Source organism: Anarrhichthys ocellatus, unplaced genomic scaffold, assembly GCF_004355925.1.
Source record: "Anarrhichthys ocellatus isolate YVR2014 unplaced genomic scaffold, GSC_Weel_1.0 scaffold23, whole genome shotgun sequence".
NCBI lineage: Eukaryota > Metazoa > Chordata > Actinopteri > Perciformes > Anarhichadidae > Anarrhichthys > Anarrhichthys ocellatus.
The window spans coordinates 4,246,923-4,267,411 of NW_022280053.1; the positions used below are offsets into that span (position 1 = coordinate 4,246,923).

The 20,489-nt window shown below is 39.4% G+C and overlaps 1 protein-coding gene across 3 annotated transcripts in view; it reads right to left on the reverse strand.

Annotated features, from left to right (window-relative positions):
* The window catches only part of astn2 (astrotactin 2), a 186,627-nt gene that overhangs the window by 95,741 nt on the left and 70,397 nt on the right, over positions 1-20,489 (reverse strand). For all 3 annotated transcript variants that reach the window (XM_031859969.1, XM_031859971.1, XM_031859970.1), the window contains 4 exons: positions 17,257-17,424; positions 8,603-8,687; positions 7,592-7,666; positions 4,934-5,071 (listed from right to left, as the gene is read on the reverse strand). In XM_031859969.1, coding sequence (XP_031715829.1) covers positions 4,934-5,071; positions 7,592-7,666; positions 8,603-8,687; positions 17,257-17,424 — 466 coding nt within the window. The remainder of the gene's footprint in view (positions 1-4,933; positions 5,072-7,591; positions 7,667-8,602; positions 8,688-17,256; positions 17,425-20,489) is intronic.

Here is a 20,489-nt window from a genome sequence, read left to right on the forward strand (position 1 = left end):
GGAAAGTTTCTTATAATGGTGCACAACATATTAAATCCTGGCACATAGTTCTGAAAGTATTCAGCAAAGTTTGCCTCTCATTGTATAATCAACCAGAGCCTCAACCCCAAAGGTATATTCCCATAATACGGATATTAGTTGCATCCGAAATCAACAACAAAATTATATTTAATAATGTTTCTTTCCAAATCATTAGCTGATCAAGATCATCTCTTTTGCTTGACCCAGAAGCACATTGGTTGCATCTAAACACTGACTAATGCACTTGTTATTAATCTCCCTCCCTGCCTCTTGCTTCTCCAGATGATGAATGGCCAGGCGACGCTGCCCAAAGTTAGAGCGCTGCTCCACCATGATTACAGAGCCCGTTATTGGTCTGCCCCTGCACTTGATTAATGCTCTTGTTCCAGCTCCCTACAAATATGCTGACTCTCATCAAGCACTTTTGTCATTGAATAGAGTGCATTTTCTTTAAGCTCACTGTAATCACTGAGGAAAAATCCAGTTGGTGAAAAAAGCAGGTAAACGTAAGTGACGAAATAAAAACTGACACAGCACTACTTTGAGTTGTGAAACATGTTTTGATGGAGATTTGGAGTAAGAGGATTTATGTACTTAATGTTTTCCTGATGTCAACTTCTTGCAGTCGGATTGTATTATTGACAGTGGCACATTTTAATGGTTCACTTGATCAGTGAGTCACAATGAGTGAGGTCATTAATCACCAGCGTGGGGTGACAGCTGCTACTGAGGGTTATTAACAGTTCCTCATCGACACCAATACTAGTCTTGGAGCACAGTTTAGCGTGGCTGAACTCTTTATACTGTGACATGCATGAAGTGTTTTTGAACACATTGGCTTTGGTTCAACAATAAGCAGCATGAATGCAAAGCTAATTTTAGAGAAGATTTCAATACAATAATTGCTAAATGGAGCACTGAGTCAGAGAAATTGATATCAATCAAAATAGATGTTTGAGATTTTTCTATATATATGGTACACGTGTAAAGTGAGCTTGAATGTTATGCATTATAATAACGGCTGGGAGGTACAGCACGTACAATGTCTCCTTGTTTCTCAGCAACCGAGGAAGAGACAAGGCCTGAGCCTGAATTCCGACACTGACGCAGTTATTGATCAGTTAACCAGACCAAACACTGAACGCAGCAAAACACTACAACATATTTTTTTGCTTTGCATTCTGCTCAGGGCTCTGCTGTTAAATGAAAACCTTATAAAAGTGTGTAAATGTTTACTTTGAACAAAAAACACTGACAAGGCAAGTATTTACTGGAGGCTAATTCACAAACATCAGGCCATTTGTGCGAGTGTTCGGCTTTATGACTTTGCATTCACCACTCAAATGTATGTCAATTTACTGATAAATGAATGAAGCGGGATTCCAAATGTGGTATATACAGAATATATGTTCATACAAACAATAATAAACCATAGTGCTGAACTATGCTGCAGCAGAAGCTATGCTTTTATTGTTACGACCAATTGTATTCCTTTTACGTTTCCTCTATTTAAATATGACTTCCAGCATAGTTTGGTCAATCACTGGAATGAATCTTCTTCGACAGTGTCTAGCTTTAAATGTCAGGGAAGTCATAAATGTGTAAATATCATGAGAATAAGGGTTAGGGTTTAAAATCGGTTGTGCTCATATGGCAGCATTTTACTCATTAATAGGTAAATAGTTGAACAAGCTAATTTTGGTAACCCTGAAGTCAAGTAGGTTAGTACTGTGTGTCAAGAGGACATTACCAACATTACCAAGGGAGGAACTTTGTTCTGTTTCACCCTTGTCTTACCCTCTAATATGTTCTGCACACTCACCCCTGTGGAGCAGGGCACTGGAATTAGCATGCACCGGTTAAGCCAATAAGGATGGACACACCTCACAGCACCCAGCATTCTTCATAGAAGAAGGTTGACCTCGACTCTGTTGGCAACACTGCTTAATTTGTATGACCATCAGAAACAAACATTCTGAATATGAATGCTTTGATTCAGTGGCTGCAGAGAAATGTCAAAAAAATTAGAAAAGGTAAAATCATTCCGGTATAAAATAGTTTTTATTGATAACAACAAAAAGTGAGGTCTGTGGATCTAGAGACTAATAAAAAGTAATGTTTCAATACTTTGAGCACCACAAATAAATACAATTTCATTTAACTCCACTGGGCAAATAAAACTGAACTCACCAGCATGACTGCATAAAACTACCGGAAACTGGGGACATTTATTTTCGTAAATGAGGTCTTTTCGTAATAAAAAAAACATAATTTATGTGAGGTCAGGTTAATTATATCAACAAAATAAATGTCCACGGGTTCTATCAGCAAGTCAAGCAGAAATGTAGCCAGGATTAATCCAGGATTAAGCACCTTTCACCACTTCCCAAATCAACATGTGTCTCATGACTGGTTGATTTCATCAATGCCTGCATAAACACGTTGTGAAGCTGTACAAGCCAGAAACCCCATGAAGTCCCGCAGGACTTTGTTCCATAGAAATGCTTTAAACAATGAGTCGTCATGAATAATGCAGGCGTTATTCATGACAAAAACGACGGATACTCCTCATGTTACAGGAACTTATCATTAACTAAATGCAGATCATTAACTCATTATTTCAATTAAAGTGGCCTTTTAATCATCTATACAATGTGTATTACTTCCTTCAAAGTGTGTGTTTATTTCCTGGTGTGATGTCATTCAAGATGAATCTCTACGCAGTTCAATTCACATAAACAGGAAGATGGCTTGGTAACATTTTATTATGCTGTGTGTCATGTTGCTATCGTACTTGAAGTCGCCAATACCAAATAAGACATTCTAAATGACTAATCTCTAGATAAATCTCATACAGATGACTGCTGATGTAATTCAGGAGGTGACAACAGCAGACATGCTCACCACTGTAATGAAGGCACGTTCTTCCACTCATGAACAGCCGAACTAGCTAAACAAAAACTAAGTTCTTGCCCACTGCTGAAGAGCTCAATTTACACCTGCGGTTGTGATGTAACCCAGTGAGGTCTATTCATAACGGTGGCACTTGAGTGATAGTCAAGAAAATGCACAAAAGGAATAATTGCTTTGAAATAATTGTTTTTCCTCCTGTAGCTAAATGGAGAGACTTTTTGTCAGAAATATGTCAGAATTATTCTGAATCTGATGAGATCAACATCAACATGTAGCAGGTGTGTGGCTTTAAACTGTTGTTGCTCAAAAACATGTCCTCATTTTTATAGCTCCAAATAACTGATCACAACTCTTTTTCAAAGTAAGTGACATACCTTGACTAATTAATCTAGAGCCGTGCTGCAATCCCATTTACGTCAGTATTAGCAGATGTGAACAATTGCCTTGGGAGTTCTATGCTCCTAAGGCAATTTAATTAAGCCTGTGCAGAGTTTGAATAGTGGAATTGCAACAACAATTTATGTGATAAACACGAGTACAGAAAAATTCAGTACTCAAACGATAACTGAGCACTAAACTTTCTGAATTACAGATTAGTAAACTGAATGTTCTGTGTCAAAAACTCCCAGACCCGAACAGAGGGGGATCTGATCAAATCTACCAAACACGTAAAGTAAGCGTGTTCTGCAAAAATTTGTTTTGATAGAATACATTTTTCAGTGACGTGGCTGTCCCATTTTCAGCATGTACGTGTGTAGTATTCCATCTGTTATGGTTGTGTACTGCTGGGTCAGACAGCACACTGACACTGCATGCAAGAGGTACTTTCCAAGGTACCTTGTCGGCTCATAAAAACAACCTCAACTATGTTTTGTGTGATTTCAATCAGTATGGGTTAGCTGTAAGCACTGCCAAAGTACCCTCAATCTGGGTTTATTCCACATAATATGTATTTTATGACCATTGTAAGATAATGCAATATTTCCCTAATAGGCCGTCTGAGTCCACGCTGACTCATTTCTGTGTCAGTGATGTGAGGAGTAGTTTTAATCTGCAGCTGATGCTCTGACGTGTGTTGTGATGTTCAGCAGCACTGATGCATGCCAGCTCCTACTGGCTGGTTGGATGAAAAAATCACAACTCTTATGTTGCCAATATTTAGTTTTTGCACTGTGAGAGTGCCAACTCCATAACCTTGTTGATACTCCTTTCGTGTTTGGATTCATTTTTTTGGATCTCTATGTACATAGCCCAAAGTTAAGTTATTTTGTAACAGTGCTTTGCCCGTCACTTTAGTCCGCTGAAACTAAGAACCTCTAAGGTTTAATTACCTGATTTACTGCTTGATTGGTATTCTGACTAGTATTTCAGAGGTCTTACAGTGTTTTAGCTATTTTTTTAAAAGAAGATAAAGAAAATTACTTTTTGATAAGTAAAAAGCTTAAAACTTTTTTTCCCCCATGTATATGCTCATCTTTAATTCTAACCTGCATTTTCATTGACGAATAAACCACATTAACGTTGCCTACAGGAAGAAGCATACTTGCTTTATAGTGGCTCCAGCCATTTATACAGGCAAACAGAGATAATGAAGTAGCAGTGTGATATTCATATGCCTGTTATATAGCCATATGTGAATGCCATATATAGTGAGCTTCTGTCCTGAAGTCAGAACAGCAGTCTCAACGCTAAGGCTAGTTTCATGGAAACAGCTCACAATTGAAGTGCAGACATATATTATTTGTACTTACACACTCCACAACACAAAGGAGCTTTATTGTTAGTATTGCTGTGCCGCTCAAGCTGTAGAGCCAAGGCTTAGAAATCCATAAACAATGAAATTATTTATATTGTATTTGTTGAGCTATTCACAAATGAAAAAGGAAAAAAAGAAATGTATGTATCATGCGACTTTAGGTTTATCTGGACCACACAGCAAAGAAACTGTCCCACACGGTTTCTCTTTCGAGTGTGGAGCTCTGAGCTGAATCAGACTGACCTGACCTCTCCCGGATCTTCAGTAACCATCACGTCCGTCTTACAGCTGGCGATGGGGTTGATTGACAGCTCCACTGGTGGCACCACGAAGCTCTTGCTGACTGGCAGCCACAGCCCTTGGCCCAGACTGTAGAATGATCTGTGTTGGCACAACCACAATACCTAAATGTCAATCAAACTACAGTCATACCATAACCATTTTGTTATTTTCACACACATTGTACAGTGTGTACATACATAAGCATGCAAATATATGTCTGTAGGAATGAAGGGTGGTGAGGGTATGCTAGAGAGACGGAGATTTTGCAATTACCGGCATAGTGTATCATTTCATAAATTAAGGGTGATGCATATAGTGGGCAATATGGCCATCCTTGTATTAATTCCTTGCATTAAGGATAATGCAAATGTGCTGATAAGGTAAGCAATGGTTTTATATTGATGTGAGAGCAGTCTAGGACACAATTAGATGTCATTGCACATGCTTACACGATTCCTCTTTAGAACACGATGTAATAAAAATAGAACCACATTCAACAGGAAAATAAAGTCACAGCCTTTAACTCTCAAGGGAACTTGTTTAGCATACTAGTGTATAATGACAAGCTTATATCGTCAGTCCTGTGTGGCAACTAATTCAATTTGTATTTGCATGTGGTGCATCAACACAGTTGGAAACGGATTTGCCATCTCTTTGAATGTAACGTGGTCCGCAGCACAATGCTTTTTGTGCCATATGTGCTGATGACCTTTGCTCAAAATAATTTAGCTTCGCAGAGATGTTTCCACCGAGTGAAGATAAATATCCTCAGGAGGGAGGACACCCTGGGGGGCCAAGACTTATCACTGGGGAATAGCGACACATGGTGAGGCCTTACAAATGGCACAGAACACGGCTGTGCTTTGCATCATGTGCATTAATAAATGTATCTGAGCAGGTGGGCGACACTACAACAAATTCCCACTAAGAAACCAAACTCGAGTGGCTTCACACACACTTTGTCAAAAAGCTTGGATTTAAATAATCAACCCTGTCATTTGACTCCCACATCACAAACAGTATTTTTTTTCCACCCTTTCTACATCATGTAAGTTTATCCACTGTTAAATATTTCTTTCACCTATCCTGTCAAACATGACTTTGTATGTACGAGACCTGATTACTGGAACATCGTTTTTTTCTCGACTGCCAAACATCGGGATTAAAAACCTTTAACTTGTACACAATGCAGCTGCCAGTACATTTTGTATAACAAGATAATCTGAATGCATTACACTTATTTTGACCTCCCTTCACTATCTGACAATGAAAAGCAAAATTTGGCTTCAAAATGTTAATTAACATTTAAATAAACGCATTGAATCTCTGACATTTTCACCCACCGATCTTTCAGATCACAAAATGCTTATTTCCTCACTGCTCCTAGCGTAAAAAAAAGTGAGAGGCATCACTGGTTTCCCAAATGGATCCCCATCTGTGAGACCAATCCCTGTTAGGACTGACTAACACTGTCAAGCTATAGAGCAATGCAGTATTTTATCCTAGCCACCTCTACAGCACTGATATAGAACCCCTCCAACAGGAACCCAGTGAGGGTTTACATTCGGTTGCTGAATCTTTACTCACTTTGTCTGCTATCTGTATAAGTGTGTACATGGCTGAAAGTATATGAGTATATACTCTGTGTGTGTGTGTGTGTGCAGTTGTCCTTTCATCTTTCTCCTCTCAAAAACTCTGGACTGGCACAGTGCTTCGACAAAAGCGGTAGATTTCTTTGCTGTCTTTGTGAGTGTGTGTGTGTGTGTGTGTGTATGTCGGTGCCATCGGAGTCCCATCTCCAACATAATGTCGCTTTTTTAACCGGCACTGGACTGCGGAAAGTTGAAATCAAATATTTTGCACAAAAACGTCAAGATTTGGACCTGAATCCAACACTTCTAAATACCCATAGACATTGGTTTTCAGCCAAAACAAGTGGTTTGGGGTTTAGTTACTCTTGAATAAAACTGTATGGAAATTCGGCATCAACTTTTGAAAGCTATAGACAAAAAGGCAATGTGTCTGTGGGCAACGGTACACGATTTTGTTATAGTTCTGGTTTTCAGTTTACAATCCCACCAGTACAATACCATCTGTATTTTGTTGTTTAGCTTTTTATTCCTTTAATCTACAACGTAGACAACACATTTTACTCATCATCAGCATTATCAAGAATTGTGTATGAATAACTGAACTAGTCTTACTGAACTAGGTCAGGTTGATCTGGACTATTTAAAGAGGGACAAATAGAATAGAAACACCAGAGTTATAATGAATGGATCCTTTGAGTCTTGCACTTCTTGAAACATGTCATACACAATGACCCCATCAAGAATGACAAGTGGAACAGAAATGGCAGTAAAAGCATTTGAAAGGAGACCATCCAGGACTGCACCTTGGGCTATTTCCCCACACAAGAGCCAATGGGTATGACCTCACCCCGACACAAGGTGTATCTGTGTGTCCATCCAACTGCCTCTATGTGTATCTGCTCATCTGTATGAGCACACACACACGCATGCCAAGAAGACCACCATCATCCCATTGAGTGTCCACAGAGTCACAGATGGCCAGCAGAAGTCATGCACTCAGGAGAAGCATCGGAAGTGAAGGACTCACCTGAAGATCCTCTCGGGGGCCTGCTCCCCTGTAACTAGGTCATAGCCTTTCTCCAGGTTAGCGTATGGCCAAGGACTTGAGGACAGAAAGGAGGGAACACCAAGTCAAAGAAAGAAATATATGAATATTTCAAAGTCATGTTGTATAATTATTAATAATACATTTCAATGTGTTTATGTACTCTGAGTAAAAAAAGGACAATCTTAATGTTTTTTTTCATTCATAAATAAATTACTCCACACTGTGTATATAACACAATATATCTCAGAAAATGAAATACAAGGTCAAAACTAACATTGCTTGATCATATTTGTGTTTTCATATACCCTCTGTCAGCTGTTACTCCTGCAAAACTGTGAATGGAAAATGTGATATGCTACTGGCCTGAATCCAGACGATGACTGATGGAGTTGAATAACAATGCAGGACCTTTTAGATGAATCAATAATTGCGCAAGCCAGTTAATTGTCAAACAAGGTCAGAGTGAGAGAGGAAGCTCATTTGACTTGTTTTTCCTTCCCTAACATGTCGATTTATACCATTTGTCTTTCTTTCTTCTGTGTTGTTCTTCATTGATATATTCATTTCTTGCTTCCCCTGCTGTTTTCTTTCATTATAAATCACATCCCTCCTAGCTTCTCCTCTTCCTATCCGTATTTCTGATTATCTCTTCAAAGACCTTAAAGGACCATTTACATACGTTAGCTCATTAACTGCAAATTTCTTATAGTTGACATTACTGGTGACCATTTTTGAAAGCTAGAGTAAGTTATTAGATTGATTTCCTATCTTGGTTTGCATTCAGTTTAATACTCTACAGATCAACTTAAAGAGACTTGAAACTTTCTCCAGATAGCTAATCCATCACAGTTAACAATTCACCTTTATTCCATGTAAAGTTAATACTGTGAGCTAATGCAGCGGGGAGTAGGGCACTGCGAACCCAGCCGTAAGGTAATTTAAGTACAAGTAAGTTCTTAGATATCAGTGGGTAGAGCAGACAGGACTTACCCTTCATTCCGACCCCAGTCGCTGCGAACACAGAGGTGTTTATGGACAGGATCGGGAGAATAACCCTCATGACAGCTGCATTCTCCTGCAATAAAGAAAACAAGACGGGGGACAGTGGTGGATATTTATTCACCCTCAGGAGATGAATAAATTACAGAGTAAGTGACCCTGGCCTGCTCATACATCAGAGGCATATCAAATAAGCACTTGTCATGCCATCTTATTTTTCAGGTACATTTTTCTGGCGAACAAAACTGGAGTAGATTTACATTGATGCCCGTACCATTAGCTGGGCTATTTCCTGGAATATTTTGAATTCATTCTCTTGGATTTTTCCTCACCGAGCCATCAAGGTGAACTTGTATGTTGCCGCTGTTGATTTTTTTCCCCTAGAATACTATGGACATAAGCTTCATTGGTTAAGTCAAAAACCTACTAGATTTGAATGCTTTTAACATTATGACTACATATATTGTGTCATGTGAAAAGGCTTAACAACAGAAGCCACCACCAGCCAGCACTCAAACAGGAAAACAGTGTCGTAAACGTTTGTTTATTTATTTCTGCTGGCTAGAATCTGACAAAAAGTGACTGGGATTCTGTTGGCTCCCAGTATCCCCAAACATCTTCATCATCCTCACTGAGCTATTTTCTTTCCTTGAGCTTTTTTTGTGTCTCGATACGAGATCTCCGTTCAGCTCCGCTCAGTGGGCTGGACAGCTCCCACTGCAGAACGAGCACAGACACTCAGACAGCAGCACAGCTATTTTGTTTTGGTACAGGAGGCTGCCAATCGAGCTGCTCGGGTCAGTTTGTATCTCTCTGGCTGCTGACTCACCAGATAGACATTAAGTTTAAAACCACACATTGCTGTTACATGTCATAATACATCATTTGATTGGATATCAACAGTGCCTAGTGGGTAGCTGAAATGTTAATGTATATATATATATATATATATGACCTTGTATCTTGTACCTGTATACAGATTCCTGTACTGAGTTAAAGTTACTACTACTCAGATAACATTAAACGCACCAATGGATATGTCATTTGCGTACATTATGTGTTCTATCAGATTTTAATAAAAGATATAAACGCTTTAGTGTTGTGTATGGTAAATTGAATACCCAGAATACACTGCATGTGTAATGCCTTTTTAAGTGGATGGATGCATTTGTGAAATGTTAAGTCAATTTACCAACTATTAGCACTGTTCCCAAAATAAAGCCACTGACTGCTTTCTGTTGACCGACAGGATACGGAGGCATAACACTGGAAAAATGTGTAATGGCCACCCAGGCAACCCCATTCGCATTTTATCACCTCGTGTTTAATAATTTACTGGTCGAGTTTATAGGCTTAAGACTCACTCACAGACTGATGCACCACCAGGACTCAGAGTCACAGAGACGCAACAAACATGTTTTTATTTGCTTGCAGCTATTTATTGTGCCCTCGCTAAATGGGGAGCAATCGCTCTTTAAAAGGCTCACCTTTAAAACATGGACACGAGTAAACATTCAAATACTGTAGACATTTCAAATAAAAGATAAACAAAGAGTGTAAAGGTCGCAGGATAATAGCTGTACCCATGATGAGAATGTATTTTTATGATTTGATCAAAAATCTACTATTTTATATTTGCACATAACAGTGTATCTCCTCTGAGTCGGAGACAAACGCTAACCATGCCATGAGTAGTGTTCTCCAAAAAGTTTAGTTCTGTCTAAGTCGTGAATAGTATGTCACTTAAAGATGTGCAATGCATTCTGGGAAAACATAACTGTAAATCTAAATACGGTGATACCTACTGGCTGTGGAAAACAACCATCCTATATCTCCGAATGAAAGACTCACCTTGATCTGCGGGCAACATTTTATTTGATTGTAAGTTTTAACATCAGAGCTCCGAACATTTTCCTCATGACTTCTACTTTAGACTCAAGGAGGTTCATTTATTATGGCTAGGGAACTTAGTCTATGTTTCATTCAATCAATGGCTCGTTTTTTCTTTACTAACTGCAGAACAAGTTACTGTTAATTTGACAATACACATCTTACAGTGCACCCATTCCACCCTGACATCCTCCCTCTGCAGACTGTGTGGCACACTACGTCCTCCTTTGCTCCCGAGAGAAAATATTCATAATCCGTAGTGCAGATAGAGGGCTTTGTCACTTGAATGTAAACATATTGCGTTTTTGGGGCATTTGCTGAAACGATTGATGCTGTTGTTTTTCCTGGGGAGGCATTCTCATTTGATTTCATACTCCAAGGCACGCAAACATGTATTCTGTTCATGGTGCAAAGACACATAAGCACACACACACACACCTCCATTTCCCCACTGCTACTCGTTGCATACACATTTAACCTAGTTAAAGTACTTTTTTTCCTGACTGCCAGAGGCGCTGCTTAATAAAATCCATCTTGCACATGTGCAGTCAGGTCGCATGTTACCAGCTACATGCTGGAGAGGCTGGAAGGAGGAAAGTTTCTCTCTCTTTCCTTTCCCCTTTTGCAGTCTGCCAGAGGCTAGAAATGGCTATTTCATTAGTAGTCTGTTAGTGTTTAGGCTAACAATAGCACCACCATTTATTTTCTTACATATGCAATGGGAAAGATTTACACGGCAAACTCTCATTTGCGGATGAAAATGCCTGACTGCACTTGTGATTAATTGGAGAGGGGAGATGGGAGTAGGCTGCATCCAGGAGACAAGCGACTGTGCCTTCTGCTGACAACTGGTATACTCCGCTTGTGTTTGGTTCGAGAGAAAACATCTAATAGGACGGGGCCAAAATATTTCACACTACAAAAAGCGTATCAGTACCTCAGTTACCAGTGTTTCCGTCATGTAACGCATCCCCTTGAAGCCCCAAACACCTGTTTGTATTTGGACATATTACTGGATGTTTTCAAATGTCCACAAGAAACTTAATTTCTTATCCGACTAAAATAAAACAATACTAAGTATGTCTCATCATATAGAATGCAGTAAAATGACCATAACCTGGATTATTTCATCCAGTATTTACTAGTAGTAGTAACTTTTTTTTTTTTTATTTGAAACACAGTGAACTGAAATGTTGATCACAAGCAGAAAGCAAACCTGTCCCCTCCTTTATTCGTCTTGGCTCCTGTAACGTTGCGATAGTATAATATGGTCAAATCTCTTTTCAAAATGTAAAATTATATATCCGGATATTAGTAATCTAATGCAATTTAGCAAAATACAACAGGTTTATTCACAGTGACAGATTGCGCTCGTGACCTGAATTAGATATTGGAGAAATTGGTCTTTGTGCAATTTAGAATTGGACGCTCCTCATTTAGAAGTGAGCCGAGTCCACACATGTAATTAACAATACTGGCAACTGTATTAAATGGCAGAAAATATAAATCACACTGGATAATTGATTCACATATGCAGCTTACACATAAGAACATAGTGTATATATTGTACAGCCATATATGTGTGAAGGCCTGGAGGCTGCAGAGGGACACAATCACTAAGTCTTTTCCACCTTGCCTCAAATGAGGCGCACCAGCACGTAAGCACAGTGTATTCTGAGACACACCTTGCAAGCAATCAGTGGAATGTGTTTCTTTCCTTTATGCAAATGCCTTTGAGGGCGGATCAAGCAATTAATGGGAAGAGATATGTCTGGCTGATTACACATTCCGCTGGATTAACTGACCTTTAGACAACTTGCGAGAATCAGTTACGTGCAGCAGTTTCTCTGCCTCTGAAAGCTGGTTCAGATAAAGCACAGGCGTATAGAAAGAGGGAGGTTGTGGTTGAGAAGAGAAACTTAAAACTGTAGCAATTCTTTAGAGAGTTCAGAGGCACTAGACAAAAGGTGAGTGTACTAGAAAAACAATGGGAAGAGGAGGAGTTGAGCTGAATTGGCTAATAAAAAACGGTCTCTTAAAAAGATAAAGCCAGCAGTAAAACACCACACAAGGAGGAGATGGGGAGTTGGGATTGTGTGGTCATTAAATTTGAACTTCACTGAGCTGCTAATGTGCTATGGCAACTGCACTCATTTTTACATTTACAATGTGCAGTTGGCTGGCGTTAAGTTGGGATTCTAAGGAGACATGAGCCACATCAGTGCCATCCATCTGTTATGTTACGAGTTTGTAACAGTTGCTGATGTGGTGGCTCATTGATTTATTTATTGTATATAAGCTGTGTTTTCATATATTTCTATGTTCTAATATCTTAGGAATCCATTTAATGGCTCCAATTGCATTAATTTAGCACAAGTGCAATGATATGTCTTCCTTGCTAGATTGTTGTGTTTAGATGACTAAAACTTGTTCAGGATCTCTTTGTCACTGATGGAGCTGACACAGAGATTATTGCCCGATCAAGAGCCATTCTGATAAACCTTTTAGCTGCAGGGGTGATTTAGAAGTAAAAAAAACACCTCACTCTAAAGAAGAAGAGAGTGTGGTGTTTGGAAAGGCGGTTCAGTGCAATCCAACACCGCTTTTGTGTCAGAGTAGTTCTGAAAAAACATCTGGCAGCTGAGCCTTTAACCGCTTCGTCTGACATCCGAATGCCCACAGCTCCGAGGACAAAGTAAAGAAAGTCAGCCCGTGCAGTGATGCTGCAGCTCACTGGATGTGTTTGGTGGATTTTGAATGTATGGGCCACATCTGACACAACTGAATCAGATCCAACGAAAAGATAGGTCATGCACAGAAAAAAATCATCAATGGGTTGAATATAAAAAGAAGATACAACTATATTTTAGATACAATTGTTGCCTTATTACACAGACAGATCATAATTGACCAAAACTAAATTCTAGTTTATATAAATTACTATTTCAGTGTTGCCAAAAGTTATGGTTGACTAATTAAACCATGTTGGTGGCCTAATTTAGAGCTAATCACCTGGGATTGTAAATTGCCATTTGATGACAACAATTATCCAACTGTGCTCACCCAGTCCCTTTCTTGTTACAGTCCAGCTAGGTTTCTACATGGACACACAACCTGACACTGCAAATGGAGATAAACACCAATACTAGATTGCCAATACAATGTGTCACCATTACGTCACCGTTGTGTTCTCATTCTTTCTTTCACATTGTAAAGGAGTGGCAATTACTTCAGAACACAAATCTTTTCTCTTCACTCTTGTATCTGTATAACACATCTCATTTTACAAAATACGCGTTTCCTTATAATGAGTTCTAATTTCTCACTGTGGCCATTGGGATCATTTTCACACTTCAAGGGCCATGGTACAGGGAGTTATTTTTGTCTTGTTGCAAATACACACTTGTTATAAAATGCACCGGGCACAAATGCTAACCAAAGTCAGATTTAACAGAAGTGTGTTCTCCTAGGAGTGTGCACGTGCACATGCACATGCACATACTGTATGCTTTGAATGGACGGATAAAGCTGGTCTATATGTTACCAGTCCAGCAGTTTCCATTCCAATTAGGTAAGGTTGGAGGAGCCAAGGAGACATCATTTTAAATGAGGAAAACAAAGGCAGCTAAGGAGGTTCCTAGTTCATGAGGTTAGTTATGATGATAGATGGAAAGGTTGTGGATGCAAGCTATTTCCCCTTAGTAGGGCGTATAACTATATGAGATAGGACGCATCGATTAATCAAGAAATTAACTCATAATAACGTGTTAACTTGATTCATCACATTGCATATATTACACATTTATGGATGCATTGTATTGTCAACCCATTTACAGGGCCTTCTCATAACATTCTCAGTATCAAGCTGTTATTACATCATCAGTTGCTACAAAGACGATCCATGGTCAAAGTCCAACAGTAGTCAGCTAGATCCTCTGCTGCAATCAGGCAATAGCGTCCACTTCATCCACTAACCTCCACGCTAGCAGTTGAGTCAGAGGATGAAGGTGAGGGCAGGGAGGATTGAGTACCCAGGCACAGTGATACTGTGACTAGTAGTCACGGTGGCAGTCAACCAGCGTGACATTAAAGCAGGAAGACTTGGTGAAACGATATCTGCTAAAAGTAGGACCGCCATTGTCTTTGTGTATGTTTGGAGAAAACTGATGAATGTGATTGAGTCAAATGTGTATATTTAATGTTCCCTCATGAAAGGTGGGAATCTTTGATGATTAAATGGAGAGTAGAAACAAAGTATTACAACTTAATGTGTAACTTTGGCAGCCACAATTTTCCCAACAAATTACAACAAATTTGAGGTTTGGTCTTGTAAACCAAACGCTGAGGTTTTTTGTTAAACCTTTAACCTAACCAAATGTCTTGCAGGTTCAGAGATGACACTCAATGCAGTGGATGTACAGTAAGAAGGAGAAGGTAATGATTACTTTATGGCATCAGTATACACATAAGCTTGCACACACATTTCTGTGATTTGACCGTTTGACAAAGTGAAAGAAACTGGACAAATCACTTTGAAGCAATTCAGCAAAACCCTGTAGTCAAAGCAAGCAATGTGATTTTCCACCAGCAAGTTCAATTCAAAACCACCAGTCCACGTGCGTGTGTGCCTATGGCAGCTGCTTTTGTGTTTTCCATGTTTAACAAGACTTGCCCGAGCAGGTGCTTTTCTGTCACTTGTCAAAAAGTAAAATACCCGCTTTGATATTGCCTATTGTTGTGGCCAGAATGGCAGCATGCTCAGAAGACAGAGCAGTGCTTTGAAATGTCCCAACCAGTGGTTCGCCCTATTGTTGGAACTGCAATAAATGTGCTTGGATGAAAGACTTTGTTTCAGGTGTTTTGTGTGTGTGTGTGTGTGTGTGTGTGTGTGTGTGTGTCTCATTGTTGAGTGCTATTGTATGGGTGCAATAACGCATGATCCAGGACAATGATGGGAATAGAAAGCTCTTTCGAAACACCTTTAACTTGGCTGTAGAGGGGATGTGGCTGCCCTGAGGAGATACAACATACTTGAGGGCAATTACTGATCAAATAATCATGCTGCTAAAAAGAACAGATACAACAAGAAGAATAGGTGGAGACAGAAGTACTGATTTAGTAAGAATGCCAAATGTACTGGGGTCTGGATACGTAAATGACTTCATCATTGAATTACAACCATTACTGATCTCACAATGCATTAACAAACAGTGATTGATGGAAGAATATACACACACATGTCCGCACACATTCACAATCCACAAACACATACGGGCCAACTCCATATTTGGCATCTTGATGTGTACCGAGTGAGTTAAGTGTGTGGAGCTCGAATACATAATGCATCAGCCCGCAACATGCCCTTGACCAGGGCGACGTACATTTCACATACGTTACAGATGTAATCCATTCTAATGAGCTTAGATTTTATCTAGTTTGGCTCGAAACACACAAGGGAGCTACAGCACTCAGCGCAAGATAAATATCATCACGCTGGACGTCTGACTTTTGTTTTGTATAGTTTTAATGTCAGCACAACATATTTTCAGAAAATTGTACGAGCTGATTATATACACATACTGCAGTGGAGGCTGCAGATTAGATTCCTGGATGGGGCAACAGGCACTGGGGGCTTACACACTCTAATGTTGCTGTCTAGCTTGCTTTACTAAGCTTTGACTCCATCTGTAGACGTATGTTACATTAACTCCGTTGTTTAAGAAAAGCAAACAATCTCCAGCCACAATTACTATATACTGTTAATATATAAGTACAGCCTCCCTTGACTGGCAGCTCAGCTGATCACACATGGATCCCAATGTTTTATTGGTTTTAGGGCGCTGTCTTCTGTGCCCTTTTTACACCAATTTGCCTCGTGTGTGTTGAATACCTGATTGTCCTCTATTGAATTATCAATGTAACGCAGGACATATAAGGCCATGTTAGCTGCCTCCTCACTGCAACTTACTAAGCTCCAATTGACAAAGTAGTTTGTTTATAATATTGAGAAAGTTGTGGTAAGATTTGTATTTTGACCATTATTTTAAAATTAAAAAAATGAAGCAGCTTACAATTACCAAAATGTGTGTACTTTATTTTGTTATATGTTAAAAATGAGTTTATATAATATGATATATAAGGTATTTTAGACACTTAAAACCTCATACATCATACAAAACATCATACATTCTCTTCATGTTTACTGAGACCAACTAAAGATGGAGCAATATCACTGTAAGATATTTATAGTTAGTTTTTACGTATATAGCAGTTATTCTCATACTGTAGAACTTCACTTGAAGTAATATAAAAAGGCTTTAAAAGTCAAATATGAAATGAAAAAACTGGATTTAATAACAATTTATTTACTTACTCTGAGATATGCACTACTGCACTACTATTAACGATTGTCAATATTAAGACTTTATTACTGCCATTTTTAAATAAAATGTGTTCGATGTGCATAAAGCAGTTGTATTGGGCTCCTCCAGGGACTTTCTTTCAGATCAGAGACACTGAAAAACATTCATGAAGGTAACCCTGTAGCAAAAGAGGAAGGAAGGACAGCTTCCTCCCTCCACATTCTGTTTTGGCGTCCTTGCAATTATCACAACATAAAAGAGATTGAAATGGCTGTATTTCCTTCTAATCTCAACACACTCAATATGGCCTGAAATATGCCTTTACGTTGCATTTCTAACCAGTGCATAGAATTTCAAGTCGACTCAAGGTCATGCATGTTTGTGTGGACCAACCTGTGTCCTGATCGCAAATCTGCTCGCAGGGCTCAGTTGTCCTCTGGCCGCAGTAGTCCAGGACCCACTGTGTGGACGAATTGGTCTGATAGTAGAGGGTTAGCTTGGCTGGGTTTAGCCAATTAGAAACATCCAGGAAGCTGCCCATGCTCACCACAAAACTACTTCCTGAAAAAAAAAAAAAAAAAAAAAGACAAAATGATTTAGCTTTTTGAAAAAACAACAATAAAACATTGTAAAATACTTTATTGTTTGGTATTTCTAAAACATATATAAATCAACATGGATTAACAAGTTCACACAATGCTGATACAGCCTATTGCTACCAGGGAAAGCTCTCTGTATTTCATAGTTTCCTGGAGTTGCGATCTCTGGTGTTTGTGGCAACTTTACCGTGAAATATCACACAAAAGCTTCCTGGCGCGCCTGCTACATCTCCCCAGCCCCAAGCATCCCCTAAATCTTCCCATGCTCGTTTTTTTTTTTTTAACCTTAATCCTCTCAATGCAGAGTTTCATATTTATCTGAAGGGTCCGCCCCAGCCCCTAGCCATCACTATGATCTCTCCCAAAGGGTAATTATTACTCTCACTGACAGAGGGGGAGACAAAAGTTTCGTACTCCAGCCTTGTTTCCTGGTCCTATTGCATAATCAATTGGGAAGTACCTAATAATTTTATTTTCACTGTAATTTCAATTCCCCTCCTGACCAGGCTGAATTTAAATGATACAATTAAGACCCATAATGTGTGTATTGATGGGATTTCCCTGGTGATTGCAGTAGAGGGGCTAAAAGAGTTTCACAAGTCACTCAGTAAACGCTCTGCTCATTGGCAGTGACTTACCTTTCGTTCTTACTGCTCCCGGACCAATCGTTAAACTCCGATCACTGAACAAGATTATCCTTAATTGATGCCAATGACTTTACGTTCCACAGGGAGCTTTGGGAGATTGTGCTTCAGCCCTCTAGTGAACACAAAGGTTCGTATACAACTACAGTATATTGTGTCTATATTGCTGTGTCATGGATGGAAGATTTGCGGAAGCATTTGCAGCAAGTATACATGTCTTTGTCAAAGACAAAATGTACATCAAACTTGCTCGGATAGAAATACAGCAATTGTGAGATTGAGAAAAATGATTCCCTCATTTATTTATTTCATGATGTGAAACTCTGTGATGGTGGTCTCCAGGCTGTTTATTCTTAAAGAGAGGATTAATGCAGATGGAAATGCTTAGACAGTGGCCAGCAATCAAATCTGAGTCACAGCTCAAGTAACAAGGCCAATGCCCTGCAGTTAAATACACAACCCAGAGGAGTAATACTTTACACCACAAAGAATGCGGATAAAGCATATATATCCCAAGCCTCAATTACATTCCAGTTTTGTATCGTTTTATTTTCTACCATTTTAGTTGTCATTTCTAATAGAACAAACCACCATTTGCCTCCTCGTACACACATGAAATCACCGGCTTCTTTTTGTTTGACAGGAAAGTGTCACACCGGGACAGCCTGACCCACACAGAGCCTTAAAAAAAAATACACCAATGTGTTTAAGTATTATTTTCGGACTACCTGGCAAACTTGACAGGAGCAACTGATTTTGACCATCTATAGACCAATAGCAGGCCTGTAGTTATGCCTTCAAGTGCATTGTGCTTTGCTTGGAACCATTGTTCTGCTGCACCTACAGTACGGATTGAAGTAAAGTTGAAGTGTGTCCATCTCAGATATTGATATTGCAAATAATAAAAAATAGGTCTGAATGGGATAATATACAAGAAGGTGGTTTGAGATATTGTGCTGTAAACACACAATAGTCATGAATTTAGGCTACAATTTATAAAATGAGTAAATGTTGACGAATCATAGACGCACACTCCCTGAGAAACAAGGGCTGTTGTTGCTGTTCTTGAAAAGGAAGTATTCAGTACCACCAAAATGCCCAAAAGATTAAAAATGAAAACCCAATTCTCCAGATGGCATCCCTAAAATCATCTCAGGCTGACCAGAGGTGAGCATAACAAGGCTACTTCCTGCAGCACTGCAGTTAGTGAACTGAGCTGCCGGTAGCCCTCATTTGCTGAGAGAGTGGAAAAATCTAATGTTGTCAGCTCACACAGTGAGGAGGCAATTGTTAGATTATGGGTTGGTTTCCCTGAGAGCTGTGAAGAAACCCCTCCTGAGCAGTAAGAACATCGCTGATTGCTGGCAATTTTGCTGTGCATATTGTGAATCGAGTGCGAAAAACGGTGGGAAAATGATTTTGTTAGATTAAACCCCCTTTCGACTGCTTGGGGAACAGATGTGGAATAGAAAGCACTACACATCAGTGGCAACGGATAATCGTATAAACATCCAGCATTTGTTTATCAATCAAACATCCAACTGACTGACATCTTATTATTATACAGTAATTAGTCATGCTCTTGTAGTTGCTGCTTTATCTTGTTTTTTCTGTCATCTTAACATTGGTCAACATATAGTTATGGCAGTTGAGATACGTGATAAGATGCAAAACTTATTTTGTCTTTATACATTATCACCACCTTCGGACTGTAATTGTAATGCAGTTATTTATAACCCACCTGTTGACGATCTTATGTCACAAAACAAAAACATATTAGCTTCTGCGCTGTGTTGTTTGTCTTTATCGTCTCCTATTTTCTCTCCCCTACTCCCATCACTCATTAATTCCCCTGAATAAATAGGGTCGTTTACAGTGTGCAGCTCACGCTTCCTGCGTGTCAGATCATATGCTTTGCATTGTAGCCATACCGCAGCATTATCATCTATATTCCTGTCTGCCTGTTCCTGTCCTAAACCTAACTTATATTTATACAGGCTTGCCAGTTTGGATTTGCTTTGTTTGTTTATCTGTTGGATTTGTTAGTTTGTTTGCTCTGACTCCCTGCCTGCTGCCGACTGTATGCCTGCCAGACTAATGAGTTAAGCCGCCCCTTTATCACATCTGCTCTGCCTCAGGTGTCTCCTTTAAGTATCTCAGTCCAATCCCGGTACAAGAAAGTTTGCAGAAGAACAACAAAACTAAAAGTAAAAACAAAACTTACAAAATAAACGCTGTGTGGAACATACAGATGCTTTGCCTGTTTTTAGAGCTTTGCCTGGAGTGGAGCTAACATGTAAAGATTGAGAGAGAGAGAGAGAGAGAGAGAGAGAGGGAGAGAGAGAGAGAGAGAGAGAGAGAGAGAGAGAGAGAGAGAGAGAGA